The following is a 20,436-nucleotide window of genomic DNA, read 5'->3' on the forward strand; positions in this document are numbered from 1 at the left end:
GCAGAGAGGGACGGCATACAAATCTAATAAATTATTATTTCCTGCTGAGGTTAGACTTTAGGATACTACTCGCCATCACATGGCGGTAGAACTGATTAAGTGGTTCTGCCCCAGACTCCTAATAGACCCTGAAGGGTTCCAGAAGGAGCTTGGGTGATTTGATTGATAGATTGATTTCTATGCCGCTTCTCTCCAAGGACTCCCAGACTCCCTAGCCAAAAACCCGGCTGTCTGGAATAGGGCAGCCTCGGGGACACTGGACTGGATTGCACCTTTGTGACCTCTCCACATCGATGGATCCAGGAAAGCTCCCTGGTTTACTGAGCTCCAGAAGATGAAGTGCCAGAAGAGACGTCTACAGCGATGCGGGTGGACCAGTAACTCCAACACTTTTAAGAGCCTTTATTAGGACTTATTTAATGATGACGCAGGCAGCAATATATTCACATTTTCCCGCACTTATTGCATCCGCTTATTCATGTCCAGCCGGTGACCTCAGAGTCCAGGTCCATCTGAATCTGAGCGATTTTATCCGATAGAAACTGTGCAAACTCCTCAGCTCTACCCTGCAGGGGCTCCTCCATTCGCCCTACATTAAGGAGGGAATGAGTCACCCTTAAATTCCGCCTCAGCAAAAAACCGCCCTAACACAAATACAATTTTTCACATAATGTATTTTAGCTGACAGGTAAGAATTCATTTCTGCAATCATACAAGATTACAAAAGTTTAAAGAAGTCCATTTAGATATGAAATACAATATGGTTAGATAATATGGTTATATAACAGAACAGAACATGGCTGCATTTATGTTCTTCTCTTTACAGGAATAAAATAACTTCTTCTCTCAATTTTCTCACAGTAGTACTGAGGAATGTTGAATAGGAACAGATGGATGCTTCTAATGAAACCCCAAACAGATCTTTAATCTTAAACATAATAATCTGTTCTTTTTGACAGAGATCAATCCAATGTTACTTCATTGTTTGTTTATCACCCGATGTTGGTTCCTGCTGCTTAATACTAATTCTATAGAACTGGAAGTAAAAATAGGAACCGGTTCTCCAACTGGCAGTTATGGCAGACCGGCCACACCCCTGAACTGGTTCTGCTCCCTCCCTCCCGCATGGGTTCTGCTCACTCCCCTCGCAGGGAAAAACCTTGCAAAATGCAAAGTTTAAAAAAAACTTCTTGTGAGGCAATTAACAACTTCTCACCCCCATGTGAAAGGGAGAGACTGAAAACTCTGTGCTATGATTTTTAATTGTTGCATTCTTCCTTGCATGCTTGTTATTTAAGCAGAACGTTTTCCAAAAAAGGAAATAAAACAGATAATAAAAAGGGAGAAAGGAACTTGGCAGGAACCTTGGGAAGAATACCTGCTGACCCCTGGTAAGTTTGTGGGGTGAGTTTTTCGTTTAATTACTAATTCAGTTTTTTTTAGCAGCCACAAAAAGGGTTTCTCCTGCCCCCCCTTTTTTTCTAAGTTTGCCCTCAGCAGATGTTTTGAGGAGGTGGAGCTTTATGCTGCAGATCCCCTGCTGACTGATCCCTGCTAGCTGGGAGGAAATAGCTCATTCTTCCTTGGGAAACAGAGAGGTAACTGCTTGTTATTTAAGCAGAACATTTTCAAAAAAAGGAAATAAAACAGAAAATATAATCCTAAAACAAATAGAAAGAAAAAAAAATCCAAAAAGTAAACTAAGACCAAAACAAAAATTTGAACAACCTAAAAAGCTGTGGTTTATTTTTTTTAAAAAAATCAATAGAAGTGAATAAGGGAATAAAACTATCAACCTTATCAAAACCATCAAAAAATCATCAATGTCTAGAATAGGAAGTTAAATATCTTTTTTTAAAAGTAATTTGTGTACTAATAACAGTAAACACATACTAATAAGAAATGGAGGTAGATAGCCGGCAGACGGAGGGAAGCTTCCCATTGTTTTGCATTGAGTGTCACATGTATGACTATCTGCCTGCTGGACAGAAGTCTTGGGTGTGTGATCAGTGCAATAAGCTCCTGGCTCTCAGGGAACAGGTTCTTTCCCTTAAAGCCAAGGTAGCAGACCTGGAGAAGCAGAGAGAGATAGTGAGGCAGGAGAAGAACTTCAGGGATGCAGTAGGAGCATCCCACTCCATGCTGAGCAGCATTCCAGCTGCTTTGGAGAATGGGGATCTTGGGCAGGGAGGATATCAATCTGTGGAAGAGGGACAGGCTCCCTTAGTTGGAGGATGTGCCCATATCCTCTTGCACCGAGGTTACTTCTTCATGGGTGGTGGGAGGGGGGCTTCTTGTAGTGGATGATTCGATTATTAGAAATATAGAGAGATGGGTTTGTGATGGAAGTGTTGACCACATGGTAAACTGCCTGCCAGGTGCAAAGGTTGCGGACATCACAAGGCATCTAGACAGGCTGATAGTGCTGGGGTGAAGCCAACAGTTGTGGTACATGTTGGTATCAATGATATTGGGAAAGTTAAGCGGAAGGTCCTGGAAGCCAAATTTAGGTTGCTAGATAGAAGATTAAAGTCCAGGACCCCCAAGGTTGCATTCTCAGAAATGCTACCTGTTCCACGTGCAGGGCCAGCTAGAGAGGCAGAGGTGTCGATAGGAAGGTTTTAGATTCATTAGGAACTGGGAAACATTTTGGGACAAGCCACACCTATACAAAAGGGATGGGTTACACTTGAACCATAATGGAACCAGACTGCTGGCGATTAATATTAAAAAGGTTTCAGAGCAGCTTTTAAACTGATCTGTAGGGGCAAGTCGACAGGAACTGGGCAACTTCTGGTTTGAGAATGCGCACTGCCAAACATGGAGGGTGGAAGTTATGCACACATTGGTGAGTCAACAGGAAAACTAAATTTTAATAGTCAAGCAGAAGGACATGGCAGACCATCTACAAATTCTACAGTCAAATTCTACAGCCAAAATCTACAGTCAAAGAAAATGCACCAGAAAATTACATATAAATGTCTGTACACGAATGCTAGAAGCCTTCGAGCAAAAATAGGGGAATTGGAATGCTTGGCGAAAGAAAATAATATTGATATTATTGGCATAACAGAAAGCTGGTGGACAGAAGAAAACCAATGGGACACAAGGATTCTAGGTTATAAACTCTATAGGATGGAAAGGAGAGGGAGAAATGGTGGTGGTGTGGCCTTGTACATAAATGAGGAGTTAGAATCTCATGAACTCGAAATTCAAGAAAATTCAAACTCACCCATAGAAACATTGTGGATAAAAATCCCAGGACAAGAAACTAATCTGACGTTAGGGATCTGCTATCGCCCTCCCAACCAAACCCCAGAGGCAGATTGCTATTTGGAAAATGAATTTAGGGTGGTCTCAAAAAGAAATAGGGTAGTCATAACTTCAACTATCCCTGAATAGATTGGGTAAATTCTTGTACTACACGTGAAAGAGAGATAAGGTTCCTCAACATGTTAGCTGATTATTCCCTTGAGCAGATGGTCATGGAACCAACCAGGAGAAAGGAGATCCTGGACTTGGTTCTAACTAACACACAGGATTTGGTTCATGATGTCATTGTAACTGAGCCCATAGGAACCAGCGATCACAACACAATAACCTTCAACTTAACCATGGATAGCAAATTGTCAGTGAAAACTAATACAGAGACCTTAAACTTTCACAGAGGGAATTTTGCCAAAATGAGGAAAATAGTAAAGAAGAAACTAAAAGGGACAGTAAAAAAAGTCAAATCCCTCCAAAATGCTTGGAAACTTAAAAAATAAGTTACAACAGGCTCAACTAAAATGCATTCCTAAAAGAAGAAAGAGGACTGGAAACTCCAAGAGGATACCAGTATAGCTTACGAATGAGGTAAAGGAGGTTATTGGGAAAAAATAAAAACTCATTTAAGAAATGGAAGGCTCTTCCTACCGAGGAGAACAGGAAGGATCACAAACTCTGGCAGACCAAATGCAAGGCGATAGTCAGGAAAGCCAAGAGAGATTTTGAGGAGCATATAGCAAAGAATATTAAAAATAATAACAAAACCTTTTTAAGTACATCAGAAGCAGGAAGCCAACCAGAAAAACAGTTGGGCCACTCGATGACAATGGTCAGAAGGGGATAATCAGAAAAGACAAGGAGATTGCTGAGAGACTAAATGACTTCTTTGCCTCCGTTTTCACTGAGGAGGATAGAGAGCATTTGCCTGCCACTGAATTAGTTTTCCCAGGGAGGGAATTAGAAGAATTAAACCAGATAGAGATAAACAAGGAAGATGTTCTTGCATGCCTCTCTAAATGAAATGTCAACAAATCGCCGGGTCCAGATGGCATCCACCCTAGAGTTCTCAAGGAACTCAAGTGTGAAATTGCTGAACTTCTAGCTAAAATATACAATCTTTCTCTAAGATCAGGCACCGTACCTGAGGATTGGAGGGAGGCAAATGTAACCCCGATCTTCAAGAAATGATCCAGAGGTGATCCAGGAAACTATAGACCAGTCAGTTTAACCTCAGTTCCAGGTAAAGTGATGGAAACCATTACTAAAGATAAAATTACTGGGCGCAGAAAAACAGGCATTGCTGAAAGAAAATCAACATGGGTTCTGCAAAGGCAAATCATGTCTTACTAACTTATTAGAATTCTTTGAGGGTGTAAATAAACACACAGATAAAGGGGACCCAGTTGATATTGTATATCTTGACTTTCAAAAGGCTTTTGACAAAGTCCCTCACCAAAGGATCCTTAAAAAGTTCTTCAGCCACGGAATTAGAGGACAGGTCTTGTCCTGGATTGGTAACTGGCTAAATTGTAGGAAGCAATAAATGGACAATTCTCTTGATGGAAAGAAGTGGTGTACCTCAAGGTTCAGTTTTGGGATCTTTACTTTTTAATTTATTCATTAATGATCTGGATGTAGAAGTAAATAGTGAGGTAGCAAAGTTTGCTGATGACACTAAATTGTTCCGGGCAATGTTCCCTCTAATTTTTTTTCGGTGTGGGTGGAAAAGTATAGTGTCTGAGCGTCAGTCTCTTTGGGACTGGGCGGCATAGAAAAATTTAAAAAAAAATTCCCTTCTTTTTTTATTAAAAGAAATTAATAATAAAACAAAACCAAAATCTATTACTATTATTATCTTCTCTTTTTCCATCCCTGTCTCCTCCCCCCTTGTGTGTGTGTGTGTGTGTGTGTGTGAACTCTTGAACCATTTCCAATTAGAGGTGAGCTATTGGAAATGGTTCAAGAGTTCACACACACACACACACACACACACACAAACGGCTGGGTTTTTTTTCCCTCTGTTATTATTTGGGTGCTTTTTACCATATGCTTTAAATCAAGAGTCATTTCTCTCTCTTTCTCTCTCCCCCTCTTGCTCTCTCTCTCTCTCTTGCTCTCTCTCTCTTGCTTTCTTTCTCTCTCACTCTTTCTTTCTATCTCTCTTGCTTTCTTTCTCTTCTCTCTCTTGCTATCTCTCTCTCCCCCTTTTCATCTCTCTCTCTCTTTCTCTCTTTTCTTTCTCTCTCTCTCTCTTGCTTTCTTTCTCTTCTCTCTCTTGCTATCTCTCTCCCCCTTTCATCTCTCTCTCTCTTTCTCTCTTGTTTTCTTTCTCTCTCTCTCTCTTGCTTTCTTTCTCTTCTCTCTCTTGCTATCTCTCCCCCCCTTTCTCTCTCTCTCTCAGCAGTGGTAGTAGCCGTGAGGCAGGGGCAGGGTGATCAGCTGTGAGGCGGAGCTCCGGAACGGAGGCACCGACGGTGAGGGGGCTGTGAGAGCGCTTTCTCCGAGCGCTTCGGGAACGCTTGCCCTGCCTCTACTGCAGCCCCCTTGCTGGAAGTCTGGGATGAAAGCGCTCCCAGCGAAGGGGCTGCGAAAAAGGCAGGGCGGGCATTCCTGAAGCCCATGGAGAAAGCCCTCTCTCGCAGCCCCCTGGCTGGCTGGCAGCGCTTTCGTCCCGCAGCCGCCACCGCCGTGGCAGAAGTCGTGCCCCAAGGCAGGAGGCGGGGGAGGAGGAGAGGGGGCGTATTGGGTGGGTGTGGGGCAGGGCCGAGAAGCCAGGGGCGCGTTTGGTTGGAGGCACCGTGGGGAGGCAGGGGCGGCCGCGGCTCCCTTTCCTCCTACTGCCACACCGCGGACTGGCAGGGGGATGGGGAGCACGCACCCTTGCAAAAGGGCGTGCGGGGGGTATTTTGGGCTGCGCGCACATGCGCGCAGCTTACAGGAAACAGTGGTTCCGGGTAGTGAAAAGTGAAACTGATTGTCGGGAGCTCTAGAAGGATCTCTCAAAATTGAGTGAGTGGGCAACAAAGTGGCAAATGCATTTTAACCTAAACAAATGCAAAGTTATGCACATCAGGACAAAGAACCCCAATTATACCTCCCAACTGATGGGGACAAAACTTTCCGAGACAACCCAAAAAAGGGATCTTGGGGTTTTGATGGACAGCTCAATGAAGATTTCAACCCAGTGCACAGCAGCAGTAAAAAAAGCAAATTCCAAGCTTGGCAGATTAGGAAGGGAATTGAAAATAGGTCAGCAAGCGTTGTATTGCCTGTGTACAAATCGATGGTGAAACCACACTTGGAGTACTGTGTACAGTTCTGGACACCGCACCTCAGGAAGGATATAATGGAACTGGAAAAGGTGCAAAAAAGGGTAACAAGAATGATAAAGGAAATGGAGCACCTCCCTTATGATACCAAGTTACAACGCCTTGGTCTCTTCAGCCTTGAAAGATGGCGCTTATGGGGTGACTTGATCGAAGTGTATAAAACATGCAGTGGATAGAAAAGGTGGATAGAGAAAAAACGTTTTCTCTATCACACAATACTAGGACAAGGGGGCACTCCCTAAAGCTCATAGGTAAGAAAGTGAGGAAAAATCAAGGGAAATATTTCTTCACCCAGTGGGTCGTTGGTTTATAGAATTCACTTCCAGAAGAGGCCGTGACAGCTGTCAGCCTTGATAGCTTCAAGGCAAGATTAGACAGATTCATGGATGCCAAGTGTATCGGTGGTTATTGAAACGGATGTCCAAGTGCTGCCTCTATGTTGGTTGAGGCAGGCAGGATTCCCTTGAGTACCATTTGTTGGGGGTCAAGGGAAAGTGAGGGTCTTGCCTTCTCTTTCTGCTCAATATTCCCATGGACAATTGGTGGGCCACTGTGTGACACAGAATGCTGGACTCGACGGGCTTTGGCCTGATTCAGCATGGCTCTTCTTATGTTCTTATGTTCATGTGTTAATATTTTACACCATGTATTAATATTTTACACTCTCCCTATACCTAGAATGATTTTACTGTCTTTCTTTTGCCTAGGACTACCACATATTTTTCAGGGATTTACATGAATTCAATGTCTATAGCCCAAAGCAGAAATATGTGTGTGTTTATTTTATACATCAGGTTGCATAAATCCATCTTAATATACTATTCCTGGTATATGATGTTTTGTATACAAACACAGAAAGAAGCACTCTTGTGATCCTTGACTTTTAGACTTGCTGTCAAACATCATCCATAGTACTAATTACTTTTTTGAACAACATGCAGGTTGTATTACACAAATGGCTATTTTATATGTGAAATTATGACTGAAATATTTCTGCACTTATATTGGTTTTCATTATCAGAAAGTTTTTCCTTAGTTTTAGGTTACTTCTCTCTTTCTTCAATTTCCAGCCATTGTGGCTTTTGGTGCTATGGAAAATACATTGTCTCCCTTCTTTCTGGCAGCCCCTTAAAAGCCTGTTTGCCTATCATACTCTTGAGCAAAGCATGTTAGCCATTTCCTCCTTTCAGTGTCCATGAAAGTACATCTATAGTATGTAGATAATAAAGTTGAAAAAAGGTGAATAACCTTTTTACAGAACTATAGATACATTGAGGGTGGGTGTGACAAGGAATGGCTGGGAGGCGAGAGGCCAGGCAAGGCACACTCAGTCACATAACCATGAAGCCATACCCACTGTCACATGATCATCAAGCCACCCCCACAAAATAAGCCATGCCCACAGAACCGGTAGGGAAAAAAATTAGAACCCACCCCAATTTGGTACCATAGTGAAGCATATGAACATAGTTAGCAAGAAATAGAAAAAATGAATGAATCAACTTTCCACAAACCTGTCCGTGGAACTAGGAATAGCCAACATGTCTGTTCTGTTCACTGCTAAGGAAATCATATCTGCTACTTCAATCTTTACTGTTGGTTCAGGATTTCTTGCAATCTCATAGATGAGGAAACTTTTTTCCAGTGAGCACCAGATCCTCTGAAACTCTACATAAGCAAAACAGTTAGCAAAAGCCATTTTTCAATTAGCCGTTAGTTATAGATTCCACCAAACTCAGACTTACCATCTCTGCTTCTCTTAATCGCTTTGCTGGTGGATGGGACTTTGTATAAATAGCCACAGTAGATAACTGGTTGTATGATCTCATTGTAGATCCCTTCTACAGGCAAGGAAGAAATATACAGATAGAGAAACAGATAAACGTTTTAAAAATAATTGTCTTTGTTCAAAGCCAGCAAACATCTAAGCTTCACCTTATGCTTTTAAGAGATATTTTTTCATAGAAGGATAGAAAATGTAAGTTTGATGCAAAATTGTGAATAGAATTTAAAATATATATGATTATTTGGCATTTAAAAATGAATTGCCAAGCCTGGCCAGTATCAGGAAGATAATACACAGTTTGATCAAGAAGTAATTATAATTTTTACAAGAAATTGAAAACAGTTTGCTACAACTGGAGAAAAATAAATTGCTGATTTCAGGAATGATTAAAAAGTTTTTATGGGAAGAAGGGAAGGGTTTAGGATATTTAGCCTCCACCAGTTGGATGAAGCTCTTTGCTCCACAGCAGCTGATCAGCCACCGCCTTCACTCCCTTGCCCAAAGGCCCCTAGCTCTTTGCCCCAGCCCTTTGGTCACAAAAATCCAAATTCAGCCACAGCCTTTTGGCCACATGGGACACTTCGCCACCATCCAATCAAAACGGTTGTTACAAAATGCTACTTTTGGAAGGAAAGAATGGGACAGTTTGCTCTTTCATACACACACACACACCAGTTGAATGATAGAGAGGGAAGGGACCTCAGTGGCCATCTAGTCTGACCCCCCTTCTCATTCAGGAGACTTACAGAATGATAGAGCGAGAAGGGACCTCGGTGGCCATCTAGTCTGACCTGAACCCCCTTCTCATTCAGGAGACTTACAGAATGATGGAGAGGGAAGGGGCCACAGTGCCCATCTAGTCTGACCCCCCTTCTTATTCAGGAGTCTTACAGATAAATAGAGATGGAATGGGCCACAGTGACCATCTAGTCTGACCCCCCCCTTCTCATTCAGGAGACTTACAGAATGATAGAGATGGAAGAGGCCACAGTGGCCATCTAGTCTGACCCCCCTTCTCATTCAGGAGACTTACAGAATGATAGAGAGGGAAGGGGAATTAATAGAGATGGAAGGGGCCTCAATGGCCATCTAGTCCGACCCTTCTTCTCATTCAGGAGACTTGCAGAATGATAGAGATGGAAGGGGTCTCAGTGGCCATCTAGTCTGACCCCTCCTCTCATTCAGGAGACTTGCAGAATGACAGAGATGGAAGAGGCCTCAGTGGCCATCTAGTCTGACCCCCTTCTCATTCAGGAGACTTACAGGATAGAGAGGAAGGGACCTCAGTGGCCATCTAGTCTGACCCCCAGCTCAAGCAGGAGAAGGAGGGGACAGCAGAGGCCATCTAGTCTGACCCCCAGCTCAAGCAGAATGAAACAGAATGATAGAGATGGACTGGACCTCAGAGGCCATCTAGTCGGACCCCCAGCTGAAGCAGGAGAATGAAATAGAATGACAGAGAGAGAGGAGACCTCAGAGACCATCTAGTCCAACCCTCTTTGTTAACAGGAGAATTGGTCTTCCGGTCAAATTCTTGGGCTGCTAAATTGGCTGGTGGAACTCCTTGCCTCACAACAAGCTAATCCTTTAAAAGCTAATTTGGGAACCCAATCAAAAGCAGTCCTCTCAAAAGAGGTTTGGAGAGACTGCTAGGTAGCAAAGGACAGAAGTGAAGGCTGGTTGCAGTCTGGGGCCCCTTTATGACCTGCTCCTCATGGTAATCTTTGGAATTTTTTACGATGCGTGGAGCATTTATGACAAAAGAAAGTGTCAAGAGAGGCAAAAATTTGGAGGCCCCAGACGTGGGGGTAGGGGGCCACCCCCGCCCTCCACCCATACACATTTAACAAGAGTTGGGAGGGACTTTGGTGGTCATCTAGTCCCATCCTGTCTTTCCACCCATACACATTTGACAAATTCTGACCTGCTAAATTGGCCGGGGGAACACACTGCAACATGGTCCTCTCTCAAACTCCCTTTGCATTTCTCTCTCTCTCTCTCTCTCTCTCTCTCTCTCTCTCTCCAGGGTCCCTTCCAACACTTGTTAATTTGTTTGGGAATCTGTGGATGTCACTGACTTGAGAAGGGGGTTGGACTAGATCAATGTTTCCCAACTACTGTGCCACGGCACACTAGTGTGCCGCGAGACATGGCCAGGTGTGCCATGAAGAAGGAAGCTCAGCTTCTGGTCCCGCAACTTTTTGCTGAGAGTGCGAAGAGCAAAAAGTTGTGAGACTGGAAGCTGAGCTTCCTTCTTTGTGCCTTCCAAGTTTTCCGGCAGCTGCAGCGCCCCGCCTGGCTGGAGGTTCCCTGGCAGTGGCTGCAGGTGAGCTTTGGGGCCCGGCAGAGGGGCGGCGGCAGTGGGAGGGCAGCAGCAGCACCGGGCAGTAGCCGTGGGGCGGCAGCAGGGTGGTCAGCTGTGAGGTGGAGCTCCGGAACGGAGGCACCGACAGCGGCGGCTGGACGTGTTGCTAGACGCGTACATGCTGCCACTTGCGTGGCTGGCACTTGCCTGCTGGCTGGGCCGGGACAGAGGCTCCAGCCCCACGCCCATGCCCAGCACAACGCCAGCATGTACGGCGTCTAGCAACACATTCCAGCCGCCGCTGTCGGTGTCTCTGTTCCAGAGCTCTGCCTCACAGCCTGACCACCCTGCCGCCGCCCCACAGCTACTGCCCAATGCTGCTGCTGTGGCGTGGTGTATGAGAAAGAGAGAGAGAAAGAAAGAGAGAGATAGCAAGAGACAGAAAGAGATAGCAAGAGAGAGAGAGGGAGAAAGAGAGAGGGAGAGAGGGGGGAGAGAGAAACAGAGAAAGCAAAAAGAGAGGAGAGAGGGGGAGAAAAAGAGAAAACAAGAGAGAGAGAGAGATAACAAGAGAAAGAGATAGCAAGAGCGAGAGAAAGAGAGAGGGCGAAGAGAGAAAGAGAGAGAAGCAAAGAGAGAGAGAGAAAAAGAGATGGCAAGAAAGAGAAAGAAATAGCAAGAGATGGAGAGAAAGAAAGAAGAGGAGGGAGGGGGGAGAGAGAAAGAGAGAGAAAGCAAAAGAGAGAGAGAGAGAGAAGAGATAGCAAGAGAGAGAAAGAGATAGCAAGAGGGGAGAGAAAAAGAGAGAGGGAGAGAGGGGGGAGAGAAAGAAAGACAGCAAGAGGGGAAGGAGGGTGAGGGAAAGACATAAAGGGAGGGAAGGAGGGAGAGAGAAAGAGCAAAAAGAGAGGAAGGAAGGGAGAAAGAAAGAAAGAGGGAGAGAGAGAGAAATAGAGCGAAAGGGAGGAAGAGAGAGATTTTTTTCTCCAAACTTTTTTTAGGCCCCCCCCCGCTCAATGTTCCCTAGGATTTTGTAAATGTGAATAATGTGCCGCGGCTCAAAAAAGGTTGGGAAACACTGGACTAGATGACCTCTGTGGTCCCTTCCATCTCTCTGATTCTGTAGAAATCTGCTTGAGAAGGGAGTTGGACCTCGATGATCTCTATGATTCTAGATGACCTCCTTAAGGTCCCATCCAATTCTGTAAGGGTCACCTGCTTGAGAATGGGGTTGGACCTCTTGACCAGTGACCTCTGTCTGATTCTGTGGAAATCTGCTTGAGAAGGGGTGTGGACTAGATGATCTCTAGTTTGTTTGTCATAACCGCTTGTTCCCTTTGCATCTGCCTTGAGGCATCATAAAAATTCCACAGATAATGAGGAGCAGGTCATAAAGGGGCCCAGACAGCAACCAGCCTTCACTTCTGTCCTTTCCTAAGTGAATGCTATCTAGTCCCAACTAAATGTGACCAGGTATGCCAATCTGTAGAATGATAACTCTTATATTTTTTCTCATTTTTTGTTAATTCCTGTTTCTTTGAAGATGAGGAGCTTTTTGGTGATTTTAATTCCATATCTATTGATGGGATAACTATCGGAGTTTAGCTTTGTTGAAAACAAAAGTTCATCGCTGCTGATAATGTGTGTGTGTGTGTGTGTGTGTGTGTCAAAGAGCTCCCAAAGCCCCAACACACTTTGGGGACTCTTCACATGAACGCAGAAGAAGGCATGGGATCGTCTAGATGCCCAGAGTATGAACAGACCTCTCTCTCTCTCTTCAAACAGGAAAGGATCATTAGCCTCCCCAGGTTTTTCCCCACAAAGCCCCCAGCCCCCCCCCCTTGGGGACCCCATGCCTCTTTTCACCCCTCCTTCATTCGTCTTGAGGGTTCCCAGAAGTGGGAGAGGGAGGGAGCTTTGGGAGCTCTTTCACACACACAAACACCACACCCACACATACCAGATTCTACTCAGAACCCCTCTTCAAGGAGGAAACTGATACAGAGTCATAGCGATGGATGGCATCTCAGAGGCCATCTTTTCCAGCCCTCTTCACAAGCAGGAGAATTGGTCTTCCAGTCAAATTCTTGGGCTGCTAAAATTGGCTGGTGGAACTCTTTTGCCTCACAACAAGCTAAATCCTTTAAAAAGCTAATTCGGGAACCCAATCAAAGCAGTCCTCTCAAAAGAGGTTTGGGAGAGACTGCTAGGTAGCAAAGGACAGAAGTGGAGGCTGGTTGCTGTCTGGGGCCCCTTTATGATCTGCTCGTCATGATCATCTGTGGAATTTTTGCGATGCCTTGAGGCAGATGCAAGAGAACAAGCGGTTATGACAAAACAAACTAGAGGTCATGTAGTCCAACCCCTACTCAAGCAGGTGACCCTTACAGAATTGGATGGGACCTTAAGGAGGTCATCTAGAATCATAGAGCATCATCTAGTCCAACCCGCTTTCTCAAGCAGATTTCTACAGAATCAGAGAGATGGAAGGGACACCACAGAGGGTCATCTAGTCCAACCCCCTTCTCAAGTCAGTGAGCATCTACAGATTCCCAAACAATTAACAAGTGTTGGAAGGGACCCTGGAGAGAGAGAGAGAGAGAGAAATGCAAAGGGAGTTTGAGAGAGGACCATGTTGCAGTGTGTTTCCCCGGCCAATTTAGCAGGTCAGAATTTGTCAAATGTGTATGGGTGGAAGGACAGGGTGGGACTAGGTGACCACCAATGTCCCTCCCAACTTTTGTTAAGTGTGTATAGGTGGAGGGCGGGGGTGGCCCCCTAGCCCCACGTCTGGGGCCTCCAAATTTTTGCCTCTCTTGACACTTTCTTTTGTCATAAATGCTCCAAGCATCAGAAAAATTCCAAAGATTACCATGAGGAGCAGGTCATGAAGGGGCCCCAGACTGCAACCAGCCTTCACTTCTGTCCTTTGCTACCTAGCAGTCTCCCCCAACCCTCTTTTGAGAGGAATGCTCTGATTGGGTTCCCAAATTAGCTTTTAAAGGATTAGCTTGTTGTGAGGCAAGGAGTTACACCGGCCAATTTAGCAGCCCAAGAATTTGACCGGAAGACCAATTCTCCTGCTTGCAAAGAGGGTTGGACTAGATGGCCACTGAGGCCCCTTCCCTCTCTATCATTCTGCAAGTCTCCTGAATGAGAAGAGGGGTCAGACTAAATGGCCACTGAGGTTCCTTCCCTCTGTATCATTAAGTCTCCTGAATGAGAAGGGGGGTCAGACTAGATGGCCACTGTGGCCCCTTCGATCTCTATCATTCTGTAAGTCTCCTGAATGAGAAGGGGGGTCAGACTAGATGGCCACTGAGGTCCCTTCCCTCTCTATCATTCAACTGGTGTGTGTGTGTATGAAAGAGCAAACTGTCCCATTCTTTCCTTCCAAAAGTAGCTTTTTGTAACAACCGTTTTGATTGGATGGTGGCGAAGTGTCCCATGTGGCCAAAAGGCTGTGGCTGAATTTGGATTTTTGTGGCTGGGGTGAAGAGCTAGGGGCCTTTGGGCGAGGGAGTGAAGGCAGCGGCCAATCAGCTGCTGCGGAAGAAAGAGCTTCATCCAACTGGCAGAGGCAAAAAGTCCCATCCCTGAAATATGGGAAGGTGTTTCTTCTGGTGTAATTAGTATGTATCCTGTATATTTCATCTAATTCTTTGGCCATTTCATTTTTTCCAATTCCCATAGCTTTTGCCAACAGGTCAGTCATCATGTCCGGTAAATCTTCACCCTTTTCTTCCTTAATATTTTGAAATCTTAAAGAGAAAGCAGTCATCTCTAACTCTAACAAAATTACTTTTTATACTTATATTTTTCCTTTTCTATCTTTTCTTCTATGTTTCTGTAGTTTTTAACATCATATTTAATAAAAAATATTTTTTAAAAAGATAATATATATCATTTAGTGAAGAAAAATAGGTTTTAATTATATGTCCAGTCAAAAAGATTGTATCCTATTTTCAGGGGTGGGCTACTGCTCGGATGGGCGGGAATGCAGTGGGGCAGTGAAAATGGAGCTCCAACCCAGAGCACCCAATTTGCACTGAAAGATGTTGAAAGAAAATGCAGGGTGTCCTGTATAAGCCACATCCACAGTGTGGTAGTAAAAATTTTGGTAGCCCTTCACTGCCTGTTTTCTACATACAGGAAGTCCTTGACTTATGAAAATAGGGATTGGAAGCTCTGTTGCTAAGCAGTGTGGTCATCACTGTTCCCCATAAGCTGCGCGCATGAGCGCCCGTGTGCTCCAAAATACCCCCGCGCGCACCCTTTTCCTCGGTCGCGCACTCCCCATTCCCCTGCCAGCCCATGGGGGAAGGGGACGGGCGGGGAGGCGCGGGCAGTAGAAGGGAGCCGTGGCCCCCCTGCCTCTCCATGGTGCCTCTGCCCCCCTCGCGCTCCTGACCTCTCGGCCCTGCCTCCCGCCCGCCTGGCCTCTCTTTCTCCTCCGCTGCAAGAGAGACGGGGCAGGCGTTCTCCGGAGACTGGCAGGCGAGGGGGCCGGCGAGCGCTCTTCCCATCTCCCTGCCTGCGTGCCCGCCCGGAACATTCAAAGTAAGAGCGAAGGGTTTTCTTATTTTGAATGTTCTGGGCGGGTAGGCTGGCAGGGAGATTTGGGGAGTGCGTGCCGGCTGCCGCTCACCCGAGCCGCCCGCCCGCCTGCACGAGCTGCCCGCCCGCTCCGCCTCTTTCTCCTCCGCTGCAAGAGAGGCGGGGCAGGCGTTCTCCGGAGGCTGGCGGGCGCGCGGACCGGCGGGCGCTCTTCCCATCTCCCTGCCTGCGCACCCACCTGGAACATTCAAAGTAAGAGCAAAGGGTTTTCTTATTTTGAATGTTCTGGGCAGGTGGGCTGGCAGGAAGATTTGGGGAGCGCACGCCAGCCCGCTCGCCCGACATTGTAAATCACTTTCACCAGCCTCCGGAGAACGAGAGTTAGAGCGACAGAGCAAGATAGAGAGAAAGTGAGAAAAAGAGTGAGAGAGGAAGAGGGGGGAGAGAAAGAGATATCAAGAGAGAGATAACGAGAGAGAGAAAGAGTGAGAGAAAGAAAACAAGAGAGGGAAAGTGAGAAAAAGAGAGAGAGCAAGAAGGGGAGAGATAGAGAAAGAGAAAGAAGGAAAGAAAGAAGGAGATGAGGGAGGAAGGAAGAGAGTGTGAGAGAGGAAGAAAGCAAGATAGAGAAAGAGAGAGGAAGGAAGAAAGAAATGAGAGAGGAAAAGAGAGAGAGAGGAAGAAAGCAAGACAGAGAAAGAGAGACAGAGACAGAGAAAGAAAGAAAGAGATGAGAGAAGAAGGAAGAGAGTGAGAGAGAGGAAGAAACCAAGAGAGAGAAAGAGAGAGAAAGAAAGAAAGAAAGATGAGAAAGGAAGGGAGTGAGAGAGAGGAAGAAAGCAAGAGAGAGAAAGAGAGAGAGAGAGAAAGAAAGAAAGAGATGAGAGAGGAAGGAAGAGAGTGAGAGAGAGGAAGAAAGAAAGAGAGAGAAAGAAAGAAAGAAAGAAAGATGAGAAAGGAAGAGAGTGAGAGAGAGGAAGAAAGAGAGAGAGAAGAGTGGAAGGAAGAGAGAGAGAAATGATAGAAAAAAGGGGAGAAAAAAGAGAAATGAGAAAATGATTGAGGCAGAGAATGACAGGAAAGGGATAGAAACAGAGAAAGAAGTGACTTGATTTAAAGCATATGGTAAGAGTACTTAAATAATAACAGAGAAAAAAACCCAGCCCTCACCTGTTTTTATTAATAGTTTTGCTGGTTGTTTTAGTTTTAATAGTAATGGATTTTGGTTTTTTAAAATTATTAATTTCTTTTAATAAAAAGGAAAAGATTGATTGATTGATTGATTGATTGATTGATTTATACTTCTATGCCACCCAGTCCCTTTGGGACTGTCGCTCAGACACTATACTTTTCCGCCCACACCGAAAAAAAATTAGAGGGAACATTGGTGGTCATTAAGTGAGTTTTGACTGATATTAAGTCCTTTTTTGCAGTGGTTGGATATGTAATGGTGTTGTTTGTTGGAACCCCCTTGAGAAAGTCACAAATGTTCTCTTCTCAGAACTTCGAGTACAAAAATAGGAACTTCAGCAAATGTTCTCAGAATGCTACAACTGTTGTAATGTTGCAATAATGGCAAATTCTGTTGTAATAGATGCCAGTCATCAAGTGCCTCAATTTTGATCACATGAACACAGGGACACTGCAACAGTTGCAAGTGTGAGTCAATTTTTTTCAGTGCCCTTTAACAGTTATTCAATGAATGGTGAGGAATACTTGTATAGCATACCTGAATGATAAGTAGGCACATTGCTGGACCAGGGCTCAGTTTCAACTTCCATGGTACTTGCAAAAAAATTCATTATTTTTTTAAATAATCCTGGCCCAGACACAGCTGCACATAGAGCCTATGAAAGGGGGGGGGGGCAGGAATCAAATAATTACTCAAAATAATCAAGTTCCTATACGAATATCACAAATTGCAAATCAAAACTATAAGAAAAGATATTATATAACTATTCAGATAATAATGGCAACCACTGCATTAGAATCTATACATGTACATTTAGTTAATATTATTTAGCTGACACTATGACATTACCATAGGTGTATACTATGGACCAAACATAGTGGAAACATGTTAACTGTTTGATAATCAGTTTATTTAAGGTGTTCAGGAATCACATTAAATATGGGGGACCTCAATGACCTTGATATAAATTGAGAAACAAAATCTGCACCAAGTGGGAGATGTTAAGACCTTGGTCGCCGCAGAGGCAGGCATCAATAGAGTCCTTTATTGCTCTGTTTAATGCCATAGCAAACAGCCTTACATTGGCTAGTAAGCCTGCACCCCACACTTCCCTGGAGGTAGCCACCTTCAGTTCCATAAGCAAAAGCCTGTAAACAACAAAACCAATTCACAAAGGCAGAGAGGACATCCAAGGAGAAAATTCACAGGGCAACATCCAGGGTCAAGGTCCAAAGGGCAAAGGAAGTCCACAGGGTAAAACAAGTCCAAAAGACAAAAGGCAAATCCATGAGGCAAAAGTCAAGTTCATAAGGCAAAAGGCAATCCACAAAGCAAAGGCAAAGCCCAGGCAGAAACGTGAGTCAAGACTGAGTTTTTTCCAAATCCAGGAGAGAATAAAGCAAAGCAAACAATTGTTCTTGACAAAGACAAATTCCATCCAGCTTCTCCTTAAATCAACCCTTGCTAGGTGTTCCTTGGGAACACCTTCTTCTGAGCACCCTTGCAGACTTCTTTTGAACTTGCCACTGTTCCATTCTTTGTGTTTTAAGATCAAGTGGCAGAGGCAACTGTTCTTCATTAGAAGAGATCTACTGCCTCTTAGCATCACTGCCTGTGTGCAGCCAATCCTCCCCTGTGTCTGTGAGGGCAGGCAGCTCTCTGTCCACTCAACTTCCCCCAATACCAGAGGGGCCAGTGACAGCATCATCCTCAGCCCTGGGACTCTCCAGACATTCCAGGAAGCCATGACATTCCCACCAGATGGTCCTGGATCCTCCTCATTCTCCTTTTCCTCCTCCTCCAAACTGGGATCCAATGGTGCCATGACAGCTTCCTAGAAGACCACTTTATCAGCTCAAAGATAGAGAAGGGAACTAACGGTTCAATTACATGGGATTTAATTGTCATTAACAGATATGAAATTTCTGCATGCACAGAAGCAAAAAATCACTGAAATCTTGCATGCATGCCTGTCCCCTTATGAGATTTTGCTTCCTGCACATGTGCAGAAGCAAAATCTTGCTCGGACACGTGCGTGCACACCAGGGATGCAGAGCTCCACGGCAAGCGCACCAGTAGAGGTAATAAGTAGCAATCTCCGCCTGATTCCATCTGGGAATCTGGGAGTTTGGCTTTCTCAATTAGGTCATTATATACCTCTAATATTACAATCCCCAATGTCTTTTCAAAAGTTTTATATAATTCTGCTGATAGACCATCTGATCCCGGTGCTTTACCATTTTTCTGTTTCTCAATTGCCTCAGTTAGTTCCATCATTATTTTTTTCTCTAACAATTTCTTATATTTTTCTGGTATTTTGGGTACGTCTTTTTTGTCCAAATATTGTTGTATAATGTCCATTTTCTCCTGCTTATTAAATTCTCTGTAACAGGTCCACATTATCTTCTTTTTACCATCTTCTTGGAAATGTGTGTCACCCTTCTCAACCTTTAGTTGTTTAATCCATTTTCTATCTTTCTCCTTTTTAACTTTATAAGCTAACCATCTTCCTGGTTTGTTTGCTTGTTCAAAAAAAAATGTTTTCCTATTTTAATTTTCCTTGCTATTCCATCATTTTCCAAAAATATTGGTCTATGTTTTTTTCAATTCCATCATCATCTTTATTTTATGATTTTGTGGATCTTTCTGCAACTATCTTTCCAAATCCCTATATTCTTCTTCCAATCTTCTTTTAACTTCTCTCCTTGATTTATTCCTCTCCCTTGTATATGTCATAACTAGACCTCTTATATAAACTTTAATAGTGTCCCATAGTATTTGCCTTCTTTTCTGTTTTACTTGAAGAAGAAATTCCTTCCACAAAATATTAAAAACAAAACTGAATGCTGGAAACATAATTAAAACCATTAATACATGGGCAGCGCCAGAAATATGCTAATCATTTATTTATTTATTTGTTTTGTCCAATACACAATAATACACAATAATAATAGAGGATATATATGAGTAGAATGTATCAAAGAGAGTATAGAATAGGAGTAAAATATAACTAGAGAGAATAGCAGAAAATACAGTGGTACCTTAAGATACGAACCCCTCGTCTTACGAACAACTCGTGATACGAACCCGGGGTTCAGAAAAATTTTGCCTCTTCTTACGAACTTTTTTCGAGTTACGAACCTGCGTTCGGAGACTGCTGGGAAGCCCCGCGGCTGTTTTAAAAGGTAACAGCCGGGCGGCGGGGCTTCCCGGAAGCCTCCCGAACGCCGGTTCGTAACTCGTTAAGAAGAGGCAAAATTTTGCTGAACCCCGGGTTCGGTTCGGGAGGTTGCTGGGAAGCCCCCCAGGCCAACTGCGACCTTTTAAAACACCCGCGCCGCTTCGCAGCTGTCTCCCGGAGCCGAACAGCAAAGCCTGAAGCTGAACAGCAAAGCCGAACTTCCGCATTCGGCTCCAGGAGACACATGGGAAGCGGCGCGGGTGTTTTAAAAGGTCGCAGCTGGCCTGGGGGGCTTGCCAGCAACCCCCGCACCCTGAACCCGGGTGCGGGGGGGTGCTGGCAAGCCCCCCAGGCCGGCTGCGACCTTTTAAAACACCCACGCTCTTCCCTCACCCCCGCCCCCGCAAGGCATCACAGCGACAAGCAGGTTTTTCCAACGCGGGTCTTATGCGCCCGAGCCGCGTTTCCCCCCACGTCCGGGCCCACGCACCTGTTCCAGCGGGCTATTTTCCGCCGGTAGTAACGCAGCGCCTCCTGCCCATTGAGCAGCTTCTCGGCCGGCCTCTCGGGGGTGCTGTAGAGCGGGTGCGCGAATAGCCTCCTCAGCTTGGAGTGGGGGGCCTGGCTGCTCAGGTTGGCGGGCGGCCGAGTCCGGAGCTTTGGACCGGCGGCGACGGCAGCTTCTTCAGCGGGGCAGGAGCAGCGGGGCTCAGCCGTCTCCGTGGCCGGACCGAGGCGCCGCCTCATTTGGGGCCAGAGGTGGAAGTAGAAATCGGCGCTGAGCAGCGCCCCGAGAAGCAGCAGAATGAGCAGCCGGTC

At 45.0% G+C, this 20,436-nt stretch overlaps 1 protein-coding gene across 1 annotated transcript in view; it reads right to left on the reverse strand.

Moving 5' to 3' along the window:
* The window catches only part of ARAP3 (ArfGAP with RhoGAP domain, ankyrin repeat and PH domain 3), a 500,752-nt gene that overhangs the window by 356,632 nt on the left and 123,684 nt on the right, over positions 1–20,436 (reverse strand). Inside the window, exons 14-16 of the mRNA XM_070746896.1 lie at positions 16,974–17,091; positions 8,342–8,437; positions 8,111–8,264 (exon numbers count right to left, since the gene is read on the reverse strand). Of these exons, the coding sequence (XP_070602997.1) occupies positions 8,111–8,264; positions 8,342–8,437; positions 16,974–17,091 (368 nt within the window). The remainder of the gene's footprint in view (positions 1–8,110; positions 8,265–8,341; positions 8,438–16,973; positions 17,092–20,436) is intronic.

This window comes from Erythrolamprus reginae, chromosome 3, assembly GCF_031021105.1.
Source record: "Erythrolamprus reginae isolate rEryReg1 chromosome 3, rEryReg1.hap1, whole genome shotgun sequence".
NCBI lineage: Eukaryota > Metazoa > Chordata > Lepidosauria > Squamata > Dipsadidae > Erythrolamprus > Erythrolamprus reginae.